This window comes from Salvelinus alpinus, chromosome 5 (genome assembly GCF_045679555.1).
Source record: "Salvelinus alpinus chromosome 5, SLU_Salpinus.1, whole genome shotgun sequence".
Lineage (NCBI taxonomy): Eukaryota > Metazoa > Chordata > Actinopteri > Salmoniformes > Salmonidae > Salvelinus > Salvelinus alpinus.
This window is the reverse complement of record NC_092090.1, coordinates 66,596,695-66,623,969: the sequence shown is the minus strand read 5'-3', so window position 1 is coordinate 66,623,969 and position 27,275 is coordinate 66,596,695. Positions and strand designations below refer to the sequence as shown.

Here is a 27,275-nt window from a genome sequence, read left to right as displayed (position 1 = left end):
GAGATCCCGCACTGCATGAGGCAAATGATGGTCACTCTGATCCGCACCTCTACTTTTTTTTAAGGCATCTGTAATCGACAGATGCATATCTGTAATCCCAGTCATGCGAAATCCATAGATTAGGGTTTAATGAATCCATTTTAAATTGGACTGATTTCCTTCTATGAACTGTAACTCAGTAAAATGTGAAATTGTTGCATTTATATTTCTGTTCAGTGTATGCTTTACTGTTTAGAAATGAAAGCACTTTATCTAATCCCCCATGTGAAGAAGTCACTTTAGTGTATTAATGTAGTCAAAAGTTTAATATTTGGTCCCATATTCCTAGCATGCAATGACAACATCAAGCTTATGAGACTACAAACTCATTGGATGCTTTTGCTGTTTGTTTTGGTTGTGTTTCGGGTGTTTTGCCCAATAGGAAGTCAATAATGAATTGTGTCATTTTGAAGTAACTTTTATTGTAAGAATAGAAGATGTTTCTGAACACACCTACATTCATATGGATGCTACCATGATCATACCCCCCCCCCCCTGTTATGTGTAATGGTAAGAGGTTAGCATGATTTGTTGTAGCCTCTACCCTCCTTCCTCATCATTATTCATGATTTTCCTAATCATGGCATTATCAGGATTCATTTAGACGTGTTTAGAAACATCTTATCTACTCATTTAGAAAGACAGACAATTACTCCAGTCGCCATTCAGTTACTATTAGGAAAAACACAAAACACAACAAAAACAAACTGCAAATGCACCCAACGAGTTTGTAGAGTCACAAGCTTTATGTAGTCATTTCGTGCATTAATACTGTAAAAGTGAATTTGTCCAAATACTTCACATGGGGGCGACTGGATATATAAATAATATAATAGCCATTTCACAGAAGCGACTTACAGTCATGCATGCATACATTTTTTACGTATTGGGGGGGGGGGGGCCGCATAACTCAAACCCACTATCCTGGCATCGCAAGAGTCATGTGCTACTAACTGAGCGACAGAGGACTTTCATTTCTAAACAGTAAAACATATGTATGAAAATACCCTCAAATGAAAGGGTTTACATCCCTGTTAGTGAGCATTTCTCCTTTGCCAAGATAATCCATCCACATTATATACTGTTGCCTCATGAAATATTTGATCTGAAACCCAAAATTCTGAAGAAAAATAAATAAATAAATGTGCTTCACTGTCCAAATACATATGGAGGAGAGTGCATGTATGGACTGTATTCACACAATGGAGGCCTCTCAGCAAATACATTTTCATAAACATCAAAACATTGTGAAAGTGAGCACCAAGAGATCCTATAATAATTCAGTGTTCTATATGTAATTCTATGGTGAGGAAATCGGGAGCCAGAACATTGGAAGTCAGTCCTATTGATTGTGTACGGAATGCATTCATGATGAAATGCAATCCGTAGAAAATCCAACTAATCCCCATATGTGTTAGGATGGAGAGGGACTCACCGACAATGAGGCCTATTTCACAGTGATGGTCGTCGTATCCACAAGTCATCATTGTGCCCACAGTGTCGTTGATTACGGCCACAATGTCAATGTCAAAGTCCTTAGGAAAGATAGAAACATGCCGTAATTAACAAGTGACTTCCTTGGCCAGCGTGCGGTGACAAACCATTACGCATGATGCAACTCCTATGAGAAACAAGTCAAGATGCAGGGTGTGATCAGGGCCCGTATTCAGAAAGCGTCTCAGAGTAGTAGTGCTGTTCTAGGATCAGGTCCTTTCTGTCCATGTCATCTTATTCATTATGATCTAAAAGGCTAAACTGATCCTAAAAATCAGCAGTCCTACTCCGATGTTATAAGCAGCCAATATAATCTGTTTTATATTTTTGGGGGGGCTTCCTAGTCTCCCTTTCACCTCATTTAAACACTTGATTTACTTAACAAAAAGGTATCTCTCAAGAGTTTCGCTTCATACATTAATGAAGAAAAGTTACAAGTGCAACAGAATAGGTCCGGACCCTGTCCAGCACTGGGCGCGAATCAGCGACTCTCTAATACCAACAACACCGTCACAAAGCAGCATTAACGTTCCATAGCCCTTGCAGAGCAGGGGAAACAAGCCTCTGACCTGAATTGACACTGAAATCTCAATGAAATCGGTGGCACAACATGTTGTCAAAGCAACAAAATGTGAACCTCTGGGTTGCATTTGAGTGAGCAGCTAGCTAGTTCAGCCCAGAGGTCTCTAACAGAGCTGGTCCTTCTGCTACATGCTGGTAAAGCAGCTGTGTTTCAGCAAATATCGCTTAAGAATGCAACAACTTGTGTTAGTTTCGGAATCCATGGCTGACAGTACACAATATAATGATGACCTATTCAAATATAATTTGGTGCTTTTCTTGGAAGGACGAAAACACAGTAATTCCACTATAGATCAGGGCAGCGGTCAGGACAAGAGCAAAGCACAAGAAAACACGCCAATCCTATTTTTCCCGCCAAGCATAGTGTAGACTAAACAAGACATGTGAACGGTGCATGCCCTGCATTCAGCAAGCGACTAGTTCATCAGAGAAACAACAAATAAACAGAAATGTATACTGAATAGCTTTGCTGACAAATAGCACTCTCTGCATCTCTAGGGCCTCAAACAGCCCTCTATACACTCCAGGTGCATTCCCATAATTTTTCATGTACATTTCCATAATATTCTCCAAAATGTTACTGTAATTGTTATTTATTATTACATCAATAAAGCGGGCTACCACTACTTGTTTTGAATACACCCTCAGGAGAACTACTGTAAAGCTCAATATGAAAAGTTAAACTTAATGGTCGCATACAGAAATGGGTAAAAACATTTATGGATTTTCTTTGTGAAAACAGCAAGCATGGGAACAGACAAACTCAATTTCTGAGTGTAATGTGGTTCCCCTGCCTGTTGTTATTAAATATATACTTTTTTTAATCACACAGAACAATGGGTTATTTGCCTATTGTGTTATAAAAATCTATATAATTTATTGGATTTATTATACATTTGTGTGCGTGCATCTCTTATTGGGACCGGTTTTAGTCACCAATGAATAACTTCTAAATCCCCAAGTGGGTTGAGTGCGATGGTATCTTTCTAAACTTGAATAAACACTGTTTCAGTTAGCCATAATAGTGCTGGTCTGACGCCTTCATGCGATACTTTCCGCTTAACCTTAGTGGGTGGGTCAAATGATTTGTGTAGCACACACCATCTGGAAAGCTCCTAGAAGAAACATGATGTGGCAAGTTAGTAGGCACAGAGTGCTGCTACTGCAATGGCTACTCAGTGCATAACCATGGCCTATTAACTTTCTATTGACTTACCCCTCTCTTTTTGATGGCTTTCCTCAGAAGGCTGACCACGTCTCTCCCTTCCACCCCGTGTGACTTGAAGCCCTTGGTCCATGACACCAGAATACTCTGCATGAAGACGCACACAAATGGCCACACACACAGGCAATGAAAACTTCTGGAGCATTCTGAAATCAGTGACTTTTTCCCCCTTTAACTTTCCAATGCGGTCTTCAAATGGTCACCCTTCTTATTCCTCACCTCATCCAGTTTGGTCTGCTGGCAGGGGAAGGAGAAGGTAAAGCCCAGAGGAAGCTTCTGATTCTTTATTCCCAGCTTTTCCAGGAAGTTAGCTAGACACTCAGCAATGTGGTCGAAGAGCTTAGGGAGAAACAGAGGGGTGTTCTGTGTTAACATACAGCAGCAAACTGGTCAATGTGCTAGAAAACCCTTCAGCTCATTGATTGGTTATTTTTCCAACCCCAATATTATTCTGTTGTGTTTATTACATTTGTTTTATTTGATGACATTTCATTCCAAGTCAACTCATCTCTATAGAGCTGCTGTCTATGCGCTGACAAAAATCACTATTTTAGTAGTTCTTCAAAAGTAAATAAAGGCCTACTTTTATCAATGCTGAATACCAACTATCAATTGTCTTAGATTATGTATTTTCTGGTAGAGAGTCTTCTGTTTGAAACACTCCAGTCAATGTTGAATGAGGACCCTTGCATTCTCTCAACCAGCTTCACCTGGATTTATATTCCAACAGTCTTGAAGGAGTTTGCACATATACTGAGCGCTTATTGCTGCTTTTCCTTCACTCTGCAGTCCAACTCATCCCAAACCATCTCAATTGGGTCATGTCTTAAAGTAATGATAGACTTGCATTTATTTTCGCATCTTTGAACTGTTCTTGCCATAATATAGACTTAGTCTTTTACCAAATAGGGCTATCTTTTGTATAAAAATGAATGAGTAGAATGAGTAAAAGTAAACTTTTGACTGGTACTGTAGTTGATTTTATTTAAAAAATTGAATGGAAAAATCAGTTTAAAATGTTGACCAATCGAGAACATTTTTTGTCAGGGACATGGTCCACTCCACTCCCCCCACTCACCTCTGAGCCGCTGCCCCTCATCAGCTCCTCAGGAATGGCATAGATCTGGTTCTCCATCTCCACCTTCTGCTTCCCATTGTCAGACACTTTCACCAGCAGGACCCGGAAGTTGGTCCCACCCAGATCTAGAGCCAGGAAGTCTCCCTTTTCTGGTGGATAAAAAAAAGGGGGAAAAACAAAAAAAAACACTGAAGAAGGTTGGCCCCTGAAACATGTCTTTTTCACAACTTGCTGTAAAGCAATAAAAAAATTTTTTAACTCACACCACACACTACAGTGGTAATTGCAATAGAGATGGTAAAGAATACAAATATATGCTACTAAAGACTTAAGTGGGAATGTGGTGTTTGTCTAGTTAAATATACTACAAGTCTTCCAAATAGCCTGTACCACAACTAGCCCTAATGGTATTTTTTATGAAATAGGGCTCTTTTATAAAAAGCGTGTGTGTTACTAACACAGCCTATCAAAGCTACATAGCTGCAAACAGATATGACCGCAAGCAGCAAGAATGTGATTGAAGCCAAGTCTCTCGAGCCAGATGACTTACAATTTTAGAAATACCGGCTTTCTGACATCGCTGCTTTTTCTGCTTATTGCCTTACCGTAAACATCCTCTTAACAACAACAGAGGAACTAGTAGCTAGCAAGATGGACATAAGAGGTTGTTCTTAATGACTTCATTTAATTACTATTTTGTGAAGAGTCGTTTTAACACTAGTAGTATTTGAAACAAACCAGTGCCACGGTTATCTAGCATTTACAGTTTTGTATAATTTTCAATTTGTGATATCAGATACAGACATTTAGAACAAAGTAGGTGGGGTGAAGATGAGGCTAACCCTGCTCTCTTGCCTCCGCTCCAGCCCCTGGTTGCCCACCAGCCTGACAAAACAGAGAGCCTGCTTGAGATGACACTGTCTGGAGCCGATCAAAGTTCCCCTGCATGTCCCCTGTCTAACAGCATGCCATCATCAGAAAGGTTTACACACAGCAGGGAAGGGAATACAGTGAAATGATAAGGAATGTCTACAGAAAGGCTTATGAAAACAATCCATGTTCAACAAGTAGTTGCACAGGTGGTTTAGCAAAAAACACCTATGCAACACTTAACACCTATAAATACATTTTAAAAAGTGACCCCCTCTCAGTTCTAGGTACAGTAGGTGTTAAAACAGTACCTGACTCAAGAGACCCCTGCAGTGGTAAAAACAAACAAACGAGGCTGCAATGGCTGCTGGTGTTTCTCTCTCTCTCCCTCCCTCTCAACAATACTAGCCAAATACGAGTCCCAAGAGCCCTCACCAGACATCGGCTTTGAAATGTAATGTCTGTTCTATTCATTCTAATTCTATGGTACCAAAATAGCTAAATATCTTTGAATGCCCCATTGAAGGTTTAAGTAACCCTAGTCTCTGGCTCTTCCCTCTCCCCCAAGGTAGCAAGCATGTGTTTGGGGCACAGTTGGATGTGTCTGGCACTATGGCTCCGTGTCTGGCGGAGCTGAAGACTAAGCTGGCCTCTCATCTGGGACCAGCTGCATCACAACACAGTCAGGTAAACTAATCCCTCCCTCCAGGGGTGAAAGTAAAGCGGTATGGCGTCCCGGCAAAATAAATAGTGGAGTACACCGTACCAGTAAAACATGAGCCCGTCACAATAATTAAAACAAAATGTCAAGAAAACTGTAGGCTACTACAGCATTTCGTATCATTATCGCATGTCAGAGGCATTAAACATTTGTGACTGGACTTACACTGGTGGTATAGCCTACACTCAAATGCAATAGGACTAGATGACAACAAATTTGGCCATGGCAGAGATGAGTGGCTGACACCGAGACGCTCGCGGACAACAGGTGACGCATAAATTCTAGTCTACACTTTGTGGTGTTGTGTGTAACAAACGGCTCTTTCTATTCAACACTGTTTGGAGCAGTGCTGGACTTGGACTGAAATAGGTGCTGGTACTTTTCAGCTAATATTCTATAAGAAGAACAAGCGCTCAAGCAGCAGAAACATTTTAAGTGTCGGTTCTCAGGTCAGGTGAGCTCCTGTCCAAGTCAAGCACTGGGCACTGCGAGTGGATGAACGTGCACGGGTAGCCTAGTAAAGGAGCCCTTTGAAGTGATTGACAAATCAGATTAAAAACATCATGGCTAGTTGCCACAATAAAAAGGTAATATATTTTTAAAAGTTAAATGACAAATCTTTACGACTAGGCCCAGAGAGCCTATTCAATTAATAGGGATTCTATATGTAACTATATGATTAGGCAGATAAAATGTTGGGGCACGGATATAGGAGGTCGTAGAATAAATTATTTCTAATTATGTTAGTCAAGTGTTTCAAAGTGGAAAATTACAGACAGTTACTTCACGTTTCACGGAAGGTGATCATTTTTGTGCCTTTATTTAAAATGGGTAAGTCATTGAGATCACTTTCTCTTCTACAACAATCTGACCAAAAAGGAGCAATGAATCAAATGGCAAAGCAGACCAGTGATGTTGCAAACAGGTTCAATATGTACATACTACTACACCCATTTGGTGTGGTCATATCTAACCCCAGACCCCTGACTGTTTCCCAGGTTCGCTCTGCTGGTGTTTTCTAGGGGGTGAAGGCATAATGCCCAACACTGCAGGAACCCACAGAGGGGACGTTTCATGATGCGGTGCAGTAGGCGTGTCAGCTCGACACCAACACCCTGGAGGCCCTAGAGGTGAGCGTTTCAGTAATAATTGGCTGTGTCATGTTATAACCTCTGGGTAATAACTGGCTGTTGTACGTTGTGTATGCTCCTCAGACTGGATGAGAGTTTAGGAACAGTATGGGCCTGTACATGCTGTTCTAGTTACCTGGTTATGTCATGCTATAACCTCTGCTCCCCAGACTGGCTATGGACCAGAGTGTTATACTGAATATCAGTGTTTTCCACAATTGCATAGAGTAGCCGGCCTCGAATGCCTTGATTACATCCGAAATTCACAGCGAAATTATTGAATAATGAAGTAAGATGGCGCAGACAGACATGGCATCTCTGCTTCTAGCTCCTAAGCAACCATACAGTATTTTGCTTGTGTGTGTGTGTGTGTCATTTCTTACATTATTAGCACAGAACGTTTGTTTTATTACATACAGCCAGAAATAAGTTCTGGATAACTCACCAGCATTAACAATCTCAAATATATTTTGATTTGTTTAACACTTTGGTAACTACATGACTCCATGTGCTATTACATAGTTTTGATGTCTTCACTATTATTCTACAATGTAGAAAAATACATTTTTACTAAGAAAAACCCTTGAATGAGTATGTGTTCTAAAATGTTTAGATGTATAGTGTACTCTCCATGCGTTGTGTTTTAAAATAATAAATCACTTCGGCCAGTGGTCCCAGTTGAGCATCATTTATTTCTGTTGTTAAATTGGAAACAGCACGTTAGTTGTGCAGGGCTTAACAGTGTTGATGGCTGTCGATGGCAAAATCCCTTGCATCACATTTTCATACTGGGCCAACAAAATACAAAAATACAATACAAAGTATAACATGTGTAAATACCTGTTGTTAAATTGGAAACAGCACGTTAGTTGTGCAGGGCTTAACAGTGTTGATGGCTGTCGATGGCAAAATCTGTAGCATGAAGACAACTGTGTTAGCCGTGGCTTATGTGACCATGACATCGGTGTATGCTAGCTAACACAATTATTTACAGCAATCATATGCCAAAGCACATCCCAGAAAGCCCCTCAATCCCTAACAGGTACCATATACCCACACATGTATAAAATCAGTAACGTACAGCAAACTTGTACACATTGTAAAATAGAAAATAGAAAACAGTATTCAGAACGTGACCTACCCCTTGCATCACATTTTCATACTGGGAAGACCTGACGTTCGCGATCTCCCCCTATCTGGAAGCGGGGCCAATCACAACACCCCTTATTGTCATCAGAGTTGAACTAACCAATAAGAATGCTTGAACATCAAATACACATTTCTTTAGAGGCAAGTGGAAACATAACCAACCCTGTTACATTCTCCCCTGCTGAATTACACTTGCATACTACAAAGAAACTAAATGAGGTATGCAATACCTTGCAATACATATGTCACCAAATATTCCAGTGCAAAGACTATTCTCTAAAGAGAATTAGGGGAATTCAAAGACCCCGTAGGAAAACATGCCTGTTACATGTTCAGTACACTCAGTGACAATAAGAACCTCAGACAGGAAAAAAAAAAAACCTTGGCCTACATGACCCCTGACCCATTACCTCTATAGGGCCTCAAGCTGAACCTCGGCAAGACGGAGCTGCTCTTCCTCCCGGGGAAGGACTGCCCGTTCCATGATCTCGCCATCACGGTTGACAACTCCATTGTGTCCTCCTCCCAGAGTGCTAAGAACCTTGGCGTGATCCTGGACAACACCCTGTCGTTCTCAACTAACATCAAGGCGGTGACCCGTTCCTGTAGGTTCATGCTCTACAACATTCGCAGAGTACGACCCTGCCTCACGCAGGAAGCGGCGCAGGTCCTAATCCAGGCACTTGTCATCTCCCGTCTGGATTACTGCAACTCGCTGTTGGCTGGGCTCCCTGCCTGTGCCATTAAACCCCTACAACTCATCCAGAACGCCGCAGCCCGTCTGGTGTTCAACTTTCCCAAGTTCTCTCACGTCACCCCGCTCCTCCGCTCTCTCCACTGGCTTCCAGTTGAAGCTCGCATCCGCTACAAGACCATGGTGCTTGCCTACGGAGCTGTGAGGGGAACGGCACCTCCGTACCTTCAGGCTCTGATCAGGCCCTACACCCAAACAAGGGCACTGCGTTCATCCACCTCTGGCCTGCTCGCCTCCCTACCTCTGAGGAAGTACAGTTCCCGCTCAGCCCAGTCAAAACTGTTCGCTGCTCTGGCACCCCAATGGTGGAACAAACTCCCTCACGACGCCAGGTCAGCGGAGTCAATCACCACCTTCCGGAGACACCTGAAACCCCACCTCTTTAAGGAATACCTAGGATAGGATAAAGTAATCCTTCTAACCCCCCCCCCCCCCCCCTTAAAAGAGTTAGATGCACTATTGTAAAGTGGTTGTTCCACTGGATATCATAAGGTGAATGCACCAATTTGTAAGTCGCTCTGGATAAGAGCGTCTGCTAAATGACTTAAATGTAATGTAAATGTAAAAAATCTTGACCGGTAGTGAGTGAGATAGATAAAATCAGCAAAAAAAGAAAGGTCCCTTTTTCAGGACCCGTCCTTTCAAAGATAATTTGTAAAAATCCAAATAGCTTCACAGATCTTCATTTTAAAGGGTTTAAACACTGTTTCCCATGCTTGTTCAATGAACCATTCATGAACATGCACCTGTGTACCGGTCATTAAGACACTAACAGCTTATAGACTAGAGGCTGACGGATTATGATTTTTTAACGACGATACCGATTATTGGAGGACCAAAAAAAAGCCGGTACCGATTAAATCGGCCGATTTAGATAGATCTAGCTATCTATATAATGACAATTTCAACAATACTGAATGAACAATGAACACTTATTTTAACTTAATATAATACATAAATAAAATCAATTTAGTCTCAAATAATGAAACCTGTTCAATTTGGTTTAAATAATGCAAAAACACAGTGTTGGAAAAGTGCAATATGTGCCATGTAAAAAAAGCAGTCTTTGTTAGGAAGAAATGGTTCTCACACAGTTTGCAACGAGCCAGGCGGCCCAAATTGCTGCATATACCCTGACTCTGCTTACACTGAACGCAAGAGAAGTGACAATTTCAGGCACCGCATTGATTATATGCAATGCAGGACAAGCTAGTTAAACTGGTAATATCGTCAACCATGTGTAGATAACTAGTGATTATGTTAAGATTGATTGTTTTTCATAAGATAGGTTTAATGCTAGCTAGCAACTAACCATGGCTCCTTGCTGTCTGCACTCGCGTAACAGGTGGTCAGCCTGCCACGCAGTCTCCTCGTGGATTGGAATATAATCAGCCATTCCGATTAATCGGTCGACCTCTACTAGACGGTAGGCAATTAAGGCCACAGTTATGAAAACTTAGAGGACACTAAAGAGGCCTTTCTACGGACTTTGAAATACACCAAATGAAAGATACCCAGGGTCCCTGCTCATCCGCGTGAACGTGCTTAGGCATGCTGCAAGGAGGCATGAGGACTGCAGATGTCCTCGCAGTTGCAGACCACGTGTCACAACACCTGCACAGGATCGGTACATCCGAATATCACACCTGTGGGACATGTACAGGATGGCAACAACAACTGCCCAAGTTACACGGACAGTGCTCAGACTGTCCGCAACAGGCTGAGAGGCTGGACTGGGGGCTTGTAGGCCTTGTGTAAGGCAGGTCCTCACCAGACATCACCGGCAACAATTTTGCCTATGGGCACAAACTCACCATCGCTAGACCAGACAGGATTGGCAAAAAGTGCTCTTCACTGAGGAGTCGCAGTTTTGTCTCACCAGGGGTGATGGTCGGATTCGCGTTTATCGTCGAATGAATGAGCGTTACACCGAGGCCTGTACTCTGGAGCGGGATCAATTTGGAGGTGGAGGGTCCATCATGGTCTGGGGCGGTGTGTCATAGCATCATCGGACTGAGCTTGTTGTCATTGCAGGCAATCTCAACGCTGTCCGGTACAGGGAAGACATCCTCCTCCCTCAAGTGGCACCCTTCCTTCAGGATCATCCTGACATGACCCCCCAGCATGACAATGCCACCAGCCATACTGCTCGTTCTGTGCAGGACTTCCTGCAAGACAGGAATGTCAATGTTCTGCCATGGCCAGCGAAGAGCCCGGATCTCAATCCCATTGAGCACGTCTGGGACCTGTTGGATCGGAGGGTGAGGGCGAGGGCCATTCCCCCCAGAAATGTCCGGGAACTTGCAGGTGCCTTGGTGGAAGAGTGGGGTAACATCTCACAGCAAGAACTGAAAAATCTGGTGCAGTCCATGAGGATGAGATGCACTGCAGTACTTAATGCAGCTGGTGACCACACCAGATACACCAGACACTGACTGTTACTTTTGATTTTTTTTTACCCCCCCCTTTGTTCAGCAACACATTATTCAATTTGTTAGTCACATGTCTGTCGAACTTATTCAGTTTATGTCTCAGTTGTTTAATCTTGTTATGTTCAAACAAATATTTACACATGTTAAGTTTGCTGAAAATAAACGCAGTTAACAGTGAGGACGTTTCTTTTTTTGCTGAGTTTAGAAGCACAAGCATTTCGCTACACTCGCAATAACATCTGCTAACCATGTGCATGTGACCAATAAAATTTGATTCTCTTTTTTTTTTTTTTTATGTCTCAAAAACTGTTTTTGTTTGTCATTATGGCGTAGCGTGTCGATTGATTAAATTGTTGTTTTTTTTCTCATCAATTTTAACAAAGCTGTAACGTAACACAAATGTGGAAAAACTCAAGAGTTCTGAATACTTTCCGAATGCACTGTAGCCTAGTTAATATGAAGTGGAAAAAGTAACCTGCTGATTAGCCGGCAGCCAGCGCTAATGGGAAACACTGGAGTATGAGGAAAACACTGGAGTATGAGGAAAACACTGGAGTATGAGAATGGAGGTTGTGGGGGTGTTATAGTATGCAAATGCAGTGTTTAAATCAGAAAGATTTATTTGAAAATGACAGATACAGTCTGAAAAGTGTCCCGTCTACATATCCTTTTATGTTTTACAGAACACCAGTTATCCAGAATCATGCTACTGAGGCTGAACAATAATTATTCCACTGCACCAGGGGACAGAGGAGAATGAAAACAGACCACTCACTATACAGTGGCAGCAGAAGCCCCTGCAGGAGCAATGGCGATGCCTACCATCACCATGGCACCCAGCACAGCATGCAAATTGTAATCTCTTCCCCTCTCTTTACTGCTGTAGGATGCAGAGAAGATGAAGGCAGCATTCAAGAAGTTAAGTTATTGTCACGTGCACAAGTACAGTGAAATGCCTTTCTTGCCAACTCTTTCCCAACAATGCGGTAATCAATATCAGTAGTACTACACCGCTGTGACAACTCCTCTACATCCATGGTAATGTGGATGACAACAGACCCAAGTCAGCCGGCCCCCACTCAAACCCAAGCTGTGCCACAAATGCACTCAACTGAATGGTTCTACAAAGTCAACAAGGGTGAGATGCTACAGATCTCCAATGGCATACGTTGACTACGGAGCAAAATGCTATTCTTAAATCCAGGTGACATCTTGCCCATGTGCAAACAATCTCTACAGTACATATTCCTAACTCAATTTCATAAGTCAGAAAATGTGCGCGCTTACTGGGTTGGACTACTTTCTGGCCTGGTTGGTGAAGGTTAGGAACCAAACCAGAGTGTGATGTTGAATATGAAGATGGCGATTGTGGGCCTGCTATATTGTGCAAAGAAAGTTTTTAACCTCTAGGGTAGGGGGCAGTATTTTCACCTCTGGATGAAAAGCGTGCCCAAAGTAAACTGCCTGTTACTTAGGCCCAGAAGCTAGGATATGCATATAATTGGTAGATTTGGATAGAAAACACTAAAGTCTCCAAAACTGTTAAAATAATGTCTGTGAGTATAACAGAACTGATATGGCAGGCGAAAACCTGAGAAAAATCCATCCAGGAAGTGGAATTATTTTCATGTGGCTGTTTTCAACTCAATGCCTATAGAGAATCCAATGGGTTAGGAATCAGATTGCCGTTCCTATGGCTTCCACTAGATGTCAACAGTCTTTAGACATGGTTTCAGGCTTTTATTTTGAAAAACGATGAGTAAACAGCCATTTTGGTCAGAGGACAGAGGAACTTTGCAGACCTGATTTTGCGTGCTCGTTTGTTATTTTTCCTTTCTATTGAAAACGGTATTGTCCGGTTGAAATATTATTGATTATAAAGACAAACAACCTGAGGATTAATTATACACATCGTTTGACATGTTGTTTCGACGAACTTTACCGGTACTTTTAGTATGTATTCGTCTGCCTGTTGTGACAGCCTTGGAGCCATTGGATTACTGAACAAAACGCACCAACAAAACAGAGTTTTTGGGACATAGAGGAACTTTATCGAACAAAACAAACATTTACTGTGTAACTGGGAGTCTTGTGAGTGCAACCATATGAAGAACATCGACGGTAAGTGATACATTTTATTGCTATTTCTGACTTTAGTGACTCCTCTACTTGGCTGGTAAATGTTTGTATGCTTTTTTTTCTTCTTTTCTTTTTTCTTTTTTTTTTTTACACGGGCCGCTGTCCTCAGATCATCGCATGGTATCCTTCGCCGTGAAGCCTTTTTGAAATCTGACACAGCGGCTGGATTAACAAGAAGTTCATCTTTAAGCCAATGTATAACACTTGCATATTTTATGAATGCTTATTATGTGTATTCCCGTATTTTGAATTTGGCGCCCTGCAAATTTACCGGATGTTGGCCAGGTGGGACACTAGATATGTTTCAAAATGTCAGATCCAGTCTGAAAATGTCCTTTCACTGTTTACAGAACGCCAGCTATCCAGAGTTATGCTACTGAGGCTGAATAATTGTTCTACCGCACCAGGCGACAAAGGATGGAAACAGAAACACCTTCACTCAATTTCACCCAAAAATGTATGGATTTTTGTACATGCGCTCAGTTCTCTTTACATTACTAAATGTTGAATTCGATCAGGGGTGTTACTAAATTCATGGAGGGTCATGCGTCTGCTGGTTTTGGTTAGTTCCTTTCAATTTGCGTCCAATTAAAGGCATACTTCGGGATTTTGGATACAATTTTTGTGTTTGTCTGGGAAGATGGAAGTTAGAAGTAGTTTCTTGAGCCAATGCTAACTGGAAGTCTATGGGTATCTGCTAGCATGCTACAGTAGAATGCATGGGTGATTGGTTTATGTAAACAGGGCATTCAAGCAGAAACATGAATAACTACAGTGAAGGGAAATGTTTAGCCTGTAGTAGAGCTAGCTAACTGGCTAATTTATAACAAAAACATACATTACCAAGGGCTAGTAAGCAAGCTAAAGCTATTATTAGCTTGCTGGAGGAATATGGGCTTAACAATGCTAGGTAGCTAGCTAGCATAAGTTGGTAGCTACCAGAATGCAACCTGTAAAACGTTGAAGTCATCTAATATGACCCTTTTAGTATAGAAGGTTTGTTAACATTTTGAAATGGTATGATGATTTATGTGCCATAATTATAACGAGGAGAAGTTCCTCACCTCATCCAGAGCAGACTGCCAGTCTTTCTTCCCTGCTAAGCCTAGCTAGCCATCTGCGTCCGCATTTGGTCCACCTGTTTACGAGGGGAATCTTTTCCATGAGCACAATTCCCGCCCGCATTTTAAGCCCCACCTACCCAAACTCATGATTTGTTGGGGGAAATTGTCTGAGATCCCCCTCTCCCCATTTCTAAAAGTCCGGGAGTAGTTAACATCCTACCCAGATCTTGTGGCGTTACCCAAGGTCTGGCTCCTCTAGACTAATTGGAGCTGTGGGGGGGGGGGGGGGGAATCATGGGTGAGACTAAAATGAATTTCATTACAGCCACTGAGAGGACTGACCATGAAGCAGTAGACTCCTTGCCACCACATTCCTCTTTGAAAAGTGTTTGGTCTTTTCACCTATTGCCAATAACATACCCATGGCCTTTAAATGTGCTACAGATTTCTCAGAATTTCTCCCATTAGGGGGCTAGGCGAATTGCAACAGCACAAGTCTGCAATCATAACAAAATCTCCTCATCCCACTTCCCCATAACATAGTGGAGACTTGCATTTTGAGCCTTTTACTTTCAGTTTTGGTCCACCAGTTTAGATGGTACAATGACTCCCTGCACTATTCAGTGCTTGTATTCTTCAACAAACTGCCATTGAGCGAACAGTGTAGAGTTTTAGCAACCAGGAAGGGACAAAGCGAATTCTACATTGACATACACCGGGTTTCCACTAGACAACACAGTCAAAGTCAAAACAGAACAGCTTTCCCATTTTGACAACAGAAGCCGGCGGGAGAAAATCAATAGGCAAATATCGTAGCCAATCACAACACTGGCGGATAAGTATTACTGTGAAAACACTCATTCCACCATTATTCCCCTTGCCTCTCCATAAAACATTTCTAGAAAATAAATAAAATGCCTTTCGTGAACCAACACTCACACTTGATGTTTTACCCCCCCTTACTAGCTCTGACTTTGCTGATAACTACTTTGAGGAGAAATGTACTTACTATGACGTGTAGCTATCTTAAGATGAATGCACTAACTGTACGTTGCTTAGGATAAGAGCGTCTGCTAAATTACTCAAATGTACTGCAGCTACATTATACATTCTGAAATAACAATGCAAAAAAAATCATGTTTAATCCTGTGTATCATCTATAACAGTTTCATGAGATAAAGTGGTGAATCTTTCAATGGACTGACATTCCTCTTTAATGCATAACAACCAGACAAACACAATGTTAATTATCACACCCAGAGGTTTTATTCAACTCAATAAAAAAGTATAAAATCTATATGTTTTGAATCCTGTCACATTCGTTAAGTGACTAGCCTAACATTTCAATGCCCTTTTAATTTGAATGTCATTTTCAAACTGAGGAATACTTGATCAAAAGGTCAGTCTCAACTTAAGGAACATTTCTTTAGATAGAAAATAAAACCATGACTTGAGAACAAAGACAGTGGTGCAGAGAGCGAGAGCGAGAGCGAGAGCGAGAGATAAGTGGTTCAGTTGGATAGACACTTATCTGCTAGGTTGGGGTTTAATGTGCCAATAATGACCCGAGTCAACAGGCTGGGCAAATAGGTTTGGCCTGGTCACCTCTTCAGTCTCCAATGATAAATCACCTTCCCCAGTCTCTGAGAGTGTTTTTGGATATGCCACCTGCCCCGGTCACAAATCACTAACACCGGTCTAACTCTGGGAAAACGCAGCTGGGACTCAAGGCTTCACATTACAATGTTCATGCAGCATAGCCCTACCGGTAGAGTGCATGCCCAATTCACTGTTTCCTTCTTAGTGGTACACTAGTGTGGATGGATATTGTAACAGAGCTCAGATGTTATATGTGCCCTTCTTCACCAGCATACTCTCATTAGCTAAAATTGGTCATTTGAATGTAAATTATATTTTTGTCTGTAATGTATTTTTAGTTATGAGTCGGACCCCAAGAGTAGATGTCATGATGGCATCAGCTAAATCGGCATCCTAATAAAACATCTAAAAGGGGTTAATCAATCAGAAAACTCCAACATCCTATTCATCTCGGCAAATTACAGAACTGTCCATAGTTGAAATGTTTAAGCACACTTCAAGCCGCTAATCGTGTCCTAAACAAGTACAACGGCCACTGTGAAAAAATTTAACTTCCATTCACAATCCGCACCCATTCAACCTATCCTAGATTTACAAAGTCATTACTTCCAAACAAAAACACTTCCCGGGGTTCTCATAGGCTTACGTTGTTTTGATTATTGCTTGAACAGTCACAAAAATTATATTTGGTCGTGCTAGTTGCAAAATTCCTATTTTGGATGCAGCAGTTGTTTGCTGAAATGCTAACGCTCATTGATATAGGGTGGTAGCAAAGCTAGCCAAAGTGCCATTTTATTGGATTAAGTGTTTATTTGTTTTGGTGTAATGCAGTTGATTTGCAACGATAACAAACATATTAAGCAGGACATTCGTGAGACTTTCAATCCAATTATAATCCAAAATGTGTGTGAAATACATTTACATGTTCCTTATGAGTGTAAGATTTTTTTTGCTGCTGGTCTGTAGACGGGTTGGTTGTTTAACAACAAAACCGGAGTGTGCGTAACAGACGGGGTTGGCTTAGATTGTTGACACATGTAAACTATATTTCGTATCTAATATTTATTGAAAACAAATACATTTGCACAATGAGCACTTCTCTCAAATCGTTACAGTTATTGGTTAGCTAGCTAGTAAATTTTAGCCATATTAGCATAAACGTGACATCAGTCAAAACAAGACATGGTATCAAGAAAAAGATAATTCTAGCTGAAAAATCTAGCTGAAACGAGCCACCTACAATTTCCCACATGGCTAGCAACAAAAACAAGTTGCCGCCATCTGGCCATCCAGAATCCCAATAACACATTGCCTTCTGCCCCATTGAAGTGTGTGCATTGTTTTCATGACGTTGTCAGCTAACAAGTCTATGAGAACTCCCCTGTGTTTCCCCCATGGTATGGTAATTGTAAATAGCAACTCAGAGTATGGGTTGTGCCATTTCCTTGAATAATCAAATTACAGTGCATTACAAGTCCAAGGCTTGAAGGCCAGGTCTCTCTGGAGAAAGAGGTCTTTTGACACCAATGGGACTTCCTAGTTAAATACAGGCTAAATAAAAACACTTCGGATTGGGCCAGAGCTAGCTAGATAAAGAGCCTTCGGAAAGTATTCAGATCCGACTTCTCCCACTTTACAGCTTTTATCTAAAATAGATTGCCTGCAATGACCAAAAAAGTTTTTAAAGATCCTCAGCAATCTATACACAATACCCCACAATGACAAAGTGAAAACAGAAGAGACACTTAAGCAAATGTATTAAAAAGAAAACAGAAATAACATATTTACATAAGTAAATGCCATGAAACTCGAAATTGAGCTCAGGTGCATCCTGTTACCACTGATCATCCTTGAGATGTTTCTACAACTTGGAGTCCACCTGTGGTAAATTCAATTGATTGGACATGATTTGGAAAGGCACCACCTGTCTATATAAGGTCCCGTAGTTTACAGTGCATGTCAGACCAAAAACCAAGCCATGAAGTCAAAGAAATAGTCCGTACAGCTCCGAGACAGGATTGTGTTGAGGCACAGATTTGGGGAAGAGCACCAAAACATTTCTGCAGCATTGAAGGTCCCCAAGAACACAGTGGCCTCCATCATTCTTAAATGGAAGAAGTTTGGAACCACCAATTCCTAGAGCTGGCCACCTGGCCAAACTGAGCAATCCGGGGAGAAGGGCCTCGGTCAGGGAGGTGACCAAGAACCCGATGGTCACTGACAGAGCTCCTCTGTGGAGATGGGAGAACCTTCCAGAAGGACAACCATTTCTGCAGCACCCCAATCACGCCTTATGGTAGACTGGCCAGACGGAAACCAGTCTTCAGTACGACAGCCTGCTTGGAATTTGCCGAGAGTCACCCAAAGACTCACAGACCATGAGAAACAAGATTCTCTGGTCTGAAGAAACCAAGATTTAGGCCCAAGCGTACAATGGCAAGCATCACATCTGGAGGAAACATGGCGCCATCCCTACGGTGAAGCATGGTGGTGTCGGCATGATGCTTTGGGGATGTTTTTCAGAGGCAGGGACTGTCAGGGGCTGGGAGAATAGTCAAGATCGAGGGAAAGATGAACAGAGAGATCCTTGACGAAACCCTGCTCCAGAGCACTCAGGATGCCAGACTGGGGTGAAAGTTCACCTTCCAACAAGACACCGACCCTAAGCACACAGCCAAGACAACGTCTGAACCCGGACTTGAACCCGATCGAACATCTCTGAAGAGACTTGAGAGCTTGAGAGGACAATACTATACTTTTGGAGAATCTCCCCAAAACACCGGTGTGCCAAGCTTGTAGCGTCATACCCAAGAAGACACGATACTGTAATTGCTGCCAAAGGTGCTTCAACAAAGTACTGAGTTAAGGGTCTGAATACTTACATAAATGTGATTATTCCTTATTTTTTAACAAATCAGCAAAAAAAAATCTAAACCTTTTTTCTTCATCATTATGGGGTATGGTGTGGAGACGGATGAAGAAAAAAAGTAATATATTTTGGAATAATGCTGTAACATAACAAAATGTGGAAAAAGTCAAGGGGGTCTGAATTAGAGGTCGACCGATTATGATTTTTCAACGCCGATACCGATTATTGGAGGACCAAAAAAAGCCGATACCGATTATTGGAGGACCAAAAAAAGCCGATACCGATTATTGGAGGACCAAAAAAAGCCGATACCGATTAATCGGTCGATTTTTTAAATGTATTTGTAATAATGACAATTACAACAATACTGAATGAACACTTATTTTAACTTAATATAATACATCAATAAAATCAATTTACCCTTAAATAATGAAACATGTTCAATTTGGTTTAAATAATGCAAAAACAAAGTGTTGGAGAAGAAAGTAAAAGTGCAATATGTGCCATGTAAGAAAGCTAACGTTTAAGTTCCTTGCTCAGAACATATGAAAGCCTGTGGTTCCTTTAAACATGAGTCTTCAATATTCCCAGGTAAGAAGTTTTAGGTTGTAGTTATTATAGGAATTATAGGACTATTTCTCTCTATACCATTTGTATTTCATATACCTTTGACTATTGGATGTTCTTATAGGCACTTTAGTATTGCCAGTGTAACAGTATAGCTTCCATCCCTCTCCTCGCCGCTACCTGGGCTCGAACCAGGAACACATCGACAACAGCCACCCTCGAAGCAGCGTTACCCATGCAGAGCAAGGGGAAAACTACTCCAAGTCTCAGAGCCAGTGACGTTTGAAACGCTATATGCTTATCTCTCTTTGTTTACAATGGTGCTAACTCAGATAATAGCATCGTTTGCTTTCGCCAAAAAGCCTATTTGAATTCTGACATGTAGGCTGGATTCACAACCAGTGTAGCTTTAATTTGGTATCTTTCATGTGTGATTTAATGAAAGTTAGATTTTTATAGTAATATATTTGAATTTGGCGCTCTGCATTTTCTCTGGCTTTTTGCCAAGTGAGACAGTAGCGTCCCGCCTAAACTCAGATTTTTGGATATAAATATGAACTTAATCGAACAAAACATATATGTATTGTGTAACATGAAGTCCTATGAGTGTCATCTGATGAAGATCATCAAAGGTTAGTGATTCATTTTATCTATTTCTGCTTTTTGTTACTCCTCTCTTTGGCTGGAAAAATGGCTGTGTTTTTCTGTGGCTATCTACTGACCTAACAATCGTTTGTGGTGCTTTCGCCGTAAATCCTTTTTGAAATCAGACATGTTGGCTGGATTCACAACAAGTGTAGCTTTAAATTTGGTGTCTTTCATGTGTGATTTCATGAAAGTTAGATTTTTATAGTAATATATTTGAATTTGGCGCTCTGCATTTTTACTGGCTTTTGGCCAAGTGGGACGTTAGCGTCCCACATATCCTAGAGAAGTTAAATAAAGATTAAATAAAGGTGTAAAAAAATTAAAAAATTAAAAAAATTATCCAAATCGGTGTCCAAAAATACCGATTTCCGATTGTTATGAAAACTTGAAATCGGCCCTAATTAACCGGCCATTGCGATTAATCGGTTGACCTCTAGTCAAAATTATTGTTAACCCCGTTTTCAAAAATCTAGCACCTTCCCTTGCGAGGATAACGACACAGACTTTTTCTAAAATATTTTATGAGATTGGAGAACACGTTGGGAGGGATCGCCATACAGAATCTTTCCAGATCCTTGATCTGCACTTATGGACTCCCCTCTTCAATTCAAACCACAGGTTTTCAAATATGAATACTGAGAAGCCCATTGCAAAAGGTTGATTTTGTGGTCAATTAACCATTTCTTTGTGCTTGGGGTTGTCTTGCTGGGAGATCAACTTGCAGCCATGTGTCAGCCTCCTGGGAGAGGCAAACAGGTTCCTGGTATTTGGTAAAGTTCATGATGCCCTTGACTCATATCAAAGATCCACCACCATATTTTACCGTAGGTACGAAGTAATTTTTTGCATACGTTTCTGTTTTTCAACACCAAACCCACCATTGGTGCGCGTGACCGAAGAGCTCTATTTCACGTCATCTGACCATAGTGTCAGATCCAATCCAAGTGCCAATGCAGTTTTTCAAACTCCAGGCAGTGCTTTGGTCAGATGACATGAAAATAGAGCTCTTAGGAAACCCACAAACCAGTTGTGGGTTTGGAATCTATATTTACAACTCAATCTAAATAAATAAAAATTACTCAACAGCTGTCAGTCAAGCCCCCTCCCCCAATGCTCTCACCTGTCCCATCAGGGGTGGAACGCACAAACGTGGGCAGCATCTTGACAGCGGCCGTGGGGTTGGAGTCCCGGCCCAGACCCTTGTCCATCTCCCGTCGGAATCTCACCGACACGTCCATCAGGTTCTCGTCCGATAACCGCAGGTGGTACAGGTATTTATCCACCTTGAGAAAAAGAGAGAGTAAGCTAGAGTAAGCTAGCAACTGGAGGTGCTACAAGTATTTATCCAACTGACCTTAGGAAAGGGAGCGAGCGAGATAGGAAGATGGATGAGTAAGCCTTGTTTGATCCAGAAAGGCTCATAGGGTAGGAGCTGATCTCCTGATTCTGTAGCATGAGGCAGCTTGATGTACCAGTGCACACCCTGGACAGCAAGCTAGGATAAATATGAACCAATATTCCCTATTGATTACGAACTACGTCTGACATGAGTATCCAATGCTCATGAGGGTTGCCATGCAGTGACATCAGTAGCTATGCAAAGGAACCATCATCTGTTTGTTTAGGCCTAGATATTTGCTTACGTGGTTATAAGCTTGTGTCTATATTTTGTCGCTTTACCACTGAAGTTAGCCTACATAATGTTGTGTTCAATTAGTGTGAGTGTGTGTCAGGGTTTCCGTTAGCTGATTAAACCGTTTCTGGACAAAATAACCAGGAGACAAAAAATTCCATTGCAAAATAATGCTTTTCATTCATTGCAGGAAATACATTTGACCGTCATGCTTTTATTTTTTAAATTCACCTTTATTTAACAAGGTAGGCCATCCATCGTTAAATATCCTACCTGGCAAATGTTTCAAAAATGATGTCTTATTGGCTGCTTTATTACAGGAGTTGCATGTTCTGTTCAGATTAATTACCATAATCTAAAATGTGAATCCTGTCATTCTGAGCACAGTGGGTGGATGCCCTAATGGGTTACACACCCAATGCATATGAGTCTGGTAAATTTCTCAAATGGTCGGTAAATTAAAATCTTCCCGGTCACGTTGTTCGGCGCCACATTTTCTTAATGGAAACCCTAGTGTGTGTGTGTGTGTGTGTGTGTGTAGCTATGGTCCGGAGCCAATAGGGACAGTGGCATTACATCTTATCATACTACAATCTCCCCTGGCTGAAATGCCAACAGTCATGTGGTAATGCCCGCTTTGTCATGATAATAGTAATGGTTCAGAATCTGAACAGAGTGACTGTTTCCATAGTCTGGGTGACATTACAGACAAGCAGTCAACAGAGAGACTACACAATGGAAAATCATAATTATCTATCTTATTTGTTAGGCACGTCGTCTACAATAGTCCTAGACCCATTTCACTGTCAAAGCCAAATCTGGACTACCTCTGTAGGCCTCAACTCAAACCTCCGATAAAATGTTATTGTACTGGAAGTCACATTTCCCCAGGGCTAACTAACCCCACCCCCTGCATTACTGGTTGGCTCCAACTCCAGGAACTGAATAACTCTGCTAGGCAGCAGCCATAAGAACTGTACAAGCAGCTGATTTCACACATAGCCCAACCACATTACTCTAAATACCAGGAACCTCAGACTTGCAAAACGTGTCCGGCAGCAAGGAGCACGTGACTGGAGGAAGGGGGAACACGAGACGAGTGAAAAGGTCTAGCAAACCACAAACTAAATATTATGGCTTTATTGTATTTGTCTCAAATGGCTAGACCTAGCTGTCTACAGTAAAAGCCGGCAAACTGCAACATATCAATGATATCAGCATGTATAGGCTAAAAGTGGTAGACTGCTGCCTTGCACAATCACGTGGCCCAGCGCCACTAAGTAAGGTAAGACCCTGGTACAGTGGCTGAGTCCCGAATGGCACTGTATGCATGTAGTTACACACACACACAACTTTTGACCAGAAGGCTCTAGTCAAAAGTAGTGCACGACATAGGGAATAGGGTGGCATTTGGGACACATCCCCTTAAGTCACCTTGGCCTGAAGGTCCTGGCTAGCAAAAAGACTGATAATAAATATCTGATACAGACAGAACACAACGTTCCAGCAGCAACCTGGAACAGACTGACCGTACAACATTCAATCTGAAACTGGAGATGGACTTAGAAAGCAGAACCTCACCAGAAAGGGAGGGGTAGAGGGAAAATGGGGAGTAGCGAGGGAAGAATGGTCGAGACATTATGACACTACCATAGCCACAAGAAGATGTTGTGAGTTAATGGAAGGCCTTAAATTTTACGTCATTAAGGTCTACATGACATTAGACATTCTCAGTATATTTTTTAATACTACACAAATGACGGAAATCTACTCTGACACTGTCAAACAGATAAATAAAAATGATAATAAAAGACCAATTGTAGAATATTAGGAGATAACACAATATTAGAGATAATACATACATACATACAAGACCAAAAGTACGTGGACACTAGAGGTTGACCGATTAATCGGAATGGACGATTAATTAGGACCGATTTCAAGTTTTCATAACAATCGGAAATCGGTATTTTTGGACACCGATTTTGCATTATTTTTTTTACACCTTTATTTAATCTTTATTTAACTAGGCAAGTCAGTTAAGAACACATTCTTATTTTCAATGACGGCCTAGGAACGGTGGGTTAACTGCCTCGTTCAGGGGCAGAACGACAGATTTTCACCTTGTCAGCTCGAGGGATCCAATCTTGCAACCTTACAGTTAACTAGTCCAATGCAATAATGACCTGCCTCTCTCTCGTTGGAGACTGCCTGTTACGCGAATGCAGTAAGCCAAGGTAAGATGCTAGCTAGCATTAAACTTATCTTATAAAAACAATCAATCATAATCACTAGTTAACTACACATGGTTGATGATATTACTAGATATTATCTAGCGTGTCCTGCGTTGCATATAATCTGACTGAGCATACAAGTATCTAAGTATCTGACTGAGCGGTGGTAGGCAGAAGCAGGCGCGTAAACATTCATTCAAACAGCACTTTCGTGCATTTTGCCAGCAGCTCTTCGGTGTGCGTCAAGCATTGCGCAGTTTATGACTTCAAGCCTATCAACTCCCGAGATGAGGCTGTTGTAACCGAAGTCAAATGGCTGGCTAGTTGGCGCGCGCTAATAGCGTTTCAAACGTCACTCGCTCTGAGCCTATGGTTGTTTCCCTTGCTCTGCATTGGTAATGCTGCTTCGAGGGTGGCTGTTGTTGTGTTCCTGGTTCGAGCGAGGAGAGGGACGGAAGCTATACTGTTAAACTGGTAATACTAAAGTGCCTATAAGAACACCCAATAGTCAAAGGTTAATGAAATACAAATTGTATAGAGGGAAATAGTCCTATAATTCCTATAATAACTACAACCTAAAACTTCTTACCTGGGAATATAGAAGACTCATGTTAAAAGGAACCACCAGCTTTCATATGTTCTCATGTTCTGAGCAAGGAACTGAAACGTTAGCTTTCTTACATGGCACATATTGCACTTTTACTTTCTCCTCCAACACTTTGTTTTTGCATTATTTAAACCAAATTGAACATCTTTCATTATTTATTTGAGGCTAAATTGATTTTATTGATGTATTATATTAAGTTAAAATAAGTGTTCATTCAGTATTGTTGTAATTGTCATTATTACAAATAAATAAATACATTTTAAAAATAAATAAAAATAATCGTCCGATTAATCAGCATCGGCTTTTTTGGTCCTCCAATAATGGGTATCGGCGTTGAAAAATCATAATCAGTCGACCTCTAGTGGACACCTGCTCGTTGAACATCTCATTCCAAAATCATGGGCATTACTATAGAGTTGGTCCCCCCCTTTCTGCTATAACAGCCTCTACTCTTCTGGGAAGGCTATCCACTAGATATTGGAACATTACTGCGGGGTCTTGCTTCCATTCAAATACAAGCACATTAGTGAGGTTGGGCACTGATGTTAGGCGTTCCAATTCATCCCAAAGGTGTTCGATGGGGTTGAGGTCAGGGCTCTGTGCAGGCCAGTCAAGTTCTTCCACACAGATCTCGACAAACCATTTCTGTATGGACGTCGCTTTGTGCACGGGGGCATTGTCATGCTGAAACAGGAAAGCACATTATTGTCGAGAATGTTATTGTATACTGTAGCGTTAAGATTTCCCTTCACTGGGACTAAGGGGCCTAGCCAGAACCATAAAAATAGCCCCAGACCATTATTCCCCCTACACCAAACTTTACAGTTGGCACTACGCAGTCGGGCAGGTTGCATTTTCCTGGCATCTGCCAAACCGAGATTCGTCCGTTCAACTGAAGAGTGATTCATCACTCCAAAGAACACGTTTCCACTGCTCCAGAGGCCAATGGCGGCGAGCTTTACGCCACTCGAGCCGACGCTTGGCATTGCGCATGGTGATCTTAGGCTTGTGTGCGACTGCTCGGCCATGAAAAGCCATTTCATGAAGCTCCCAACGAACAGTTATTGTGCTGACATTGCTTCCAGAGGCAGTTTGGAACTCAGTAATGAATGTTGCAACAGAGACAGATTTTCAAAGCTACAGCACTCTTCGGTCCCGTTCTGTGCGCTCCTGTGGCCTACCACTTCACGGCTGAGCCGTTGTTGCTCGTAGACATTTTGTTTTCACAATAACAGCACTTACCATTAACCGGGGCAGCTCTAGCAGGGTAGAAATTTGACAAACTTACTTGATTGAATGGTGGCATCCTATGACGGTGCCACGTTGAAAGTCACTGAGCTCTTCAGTAAGGCCATTCTACTGTCAATGTTTGTATATGGAGATTGCGTGGCTGTGTGCTTGATTTTATACACCTGTCAGCAACAGGTGTGGCTGAAATAGCTGAATCCACTAATTTGAAATGGTGTCCACTCCACATTAATATACACTACAGTTCAAAAGATTAGGGTCACTTAGAAATGTCCTTGTTGTTGATAGAAAAGCAAAATGTTTTGTCCATTAAAATATCAAATTGATCAGAAATTCAGTGTAGACATTGTTAATGTTGTAAATGACTACTGTAGCTGGAAACAGCAGATTTTTTATGGAATATCTACATAGGCGTACAGAGGCCCATTATCAGCAACCATCACTCCTGTGTTCATTATTTTAAAAAGGCTAATTGATCATTAGAAAACTATTTTGCAATTATGTTAGCACAGCTGAACTGTTGTTCTGATTAAAGAAGCAATAAAACTGGCCTTCTTTAGACTAGTTGAGTATCTGGAGCATTTGTGGGTTCGATTGCAGGTTAAAATGGCCAGAAACAAAGAACATTCTTCTGAAACTTGAGTCTATTCTTGTTCTGAGAAATGAAGGCTATTCCATGTGAGAAATTGGAAAGAAACTGAAGATGTCGTGCAACGCTGTGTACTACTCCATTCACAGAACAGCACAAACTGGCTCTAAACAGAACAGAAAGAGGAGTGGGAGGCCCCGGTGCACAACTGAGCAAGAGGACAAGTACATTAGTGTCTAGTTTGAGAAACAGACGCCTCACAAGTCATCAACTGGCAACTTCATTAAATAGTACCCGCAAAACACCAGTCTCAATGTCAACCGTGAAGAGGCGACTCCGGAATGCTAGCCTTCTAGGCAGAGTTCCTCTGTCCAGTGTGTGTTCTTTTGCACATCTCAATCTTTTCTTTTTATTGGCCAGTCTGAGATATTGCTTTTTCTTTGCAACTCTGCCTAGAAGGCCTGCATCCCAGTTGCCTCTTCACTGTTGAGGTTGAGACTGGTGTTTTGTGGGTACTATTTAATGAAGCTGCCAGTTGAGGACTTGAGGCACCTACGTAGATATTCCATTGAAAATCAGCCATTTCCAATAGTCATTTACAACA

At 41.6% G+C, this 27,275-nt stretch overlaps 1 protein-coding gene across 1 annotated transcript in view; it reads right to left on the bottom strand.

The window, feature by feature from the left end:
- LOC139576561 (hexokinase-2-like) overlaps positions 1-27,275 on the bottom strand; it is a 64,079-nt gene that overhangs the window by 27,651 nt on the left and 9,153 nt on the right. Inside the window, exons 2-6 of the mRNA XM_071402787.1 lie at positions 21,481-21,643; positions 4,419-4,567; positions 3,560-3,679; positions 3,332-3,427; positions 1,475-1,574 (exon numbers count right to left, since the gene is read on the bottom strand). Of these exons, the coding sequence (XP_071258888.1) occupies positions 1,475-1,574; positions 3,332-3,427; positions 3,560-3,679; positions 4,419-4,567; positions 21,481-21,643 (628 nt within the window). The remainder of the gene's footprint in view (positions 1-1,474; positions 1,575-3,331; positions 3,428-3,559; positions 3,680-4,418; positions 4,568-21,480; positions 21,644-27,275) is intronic.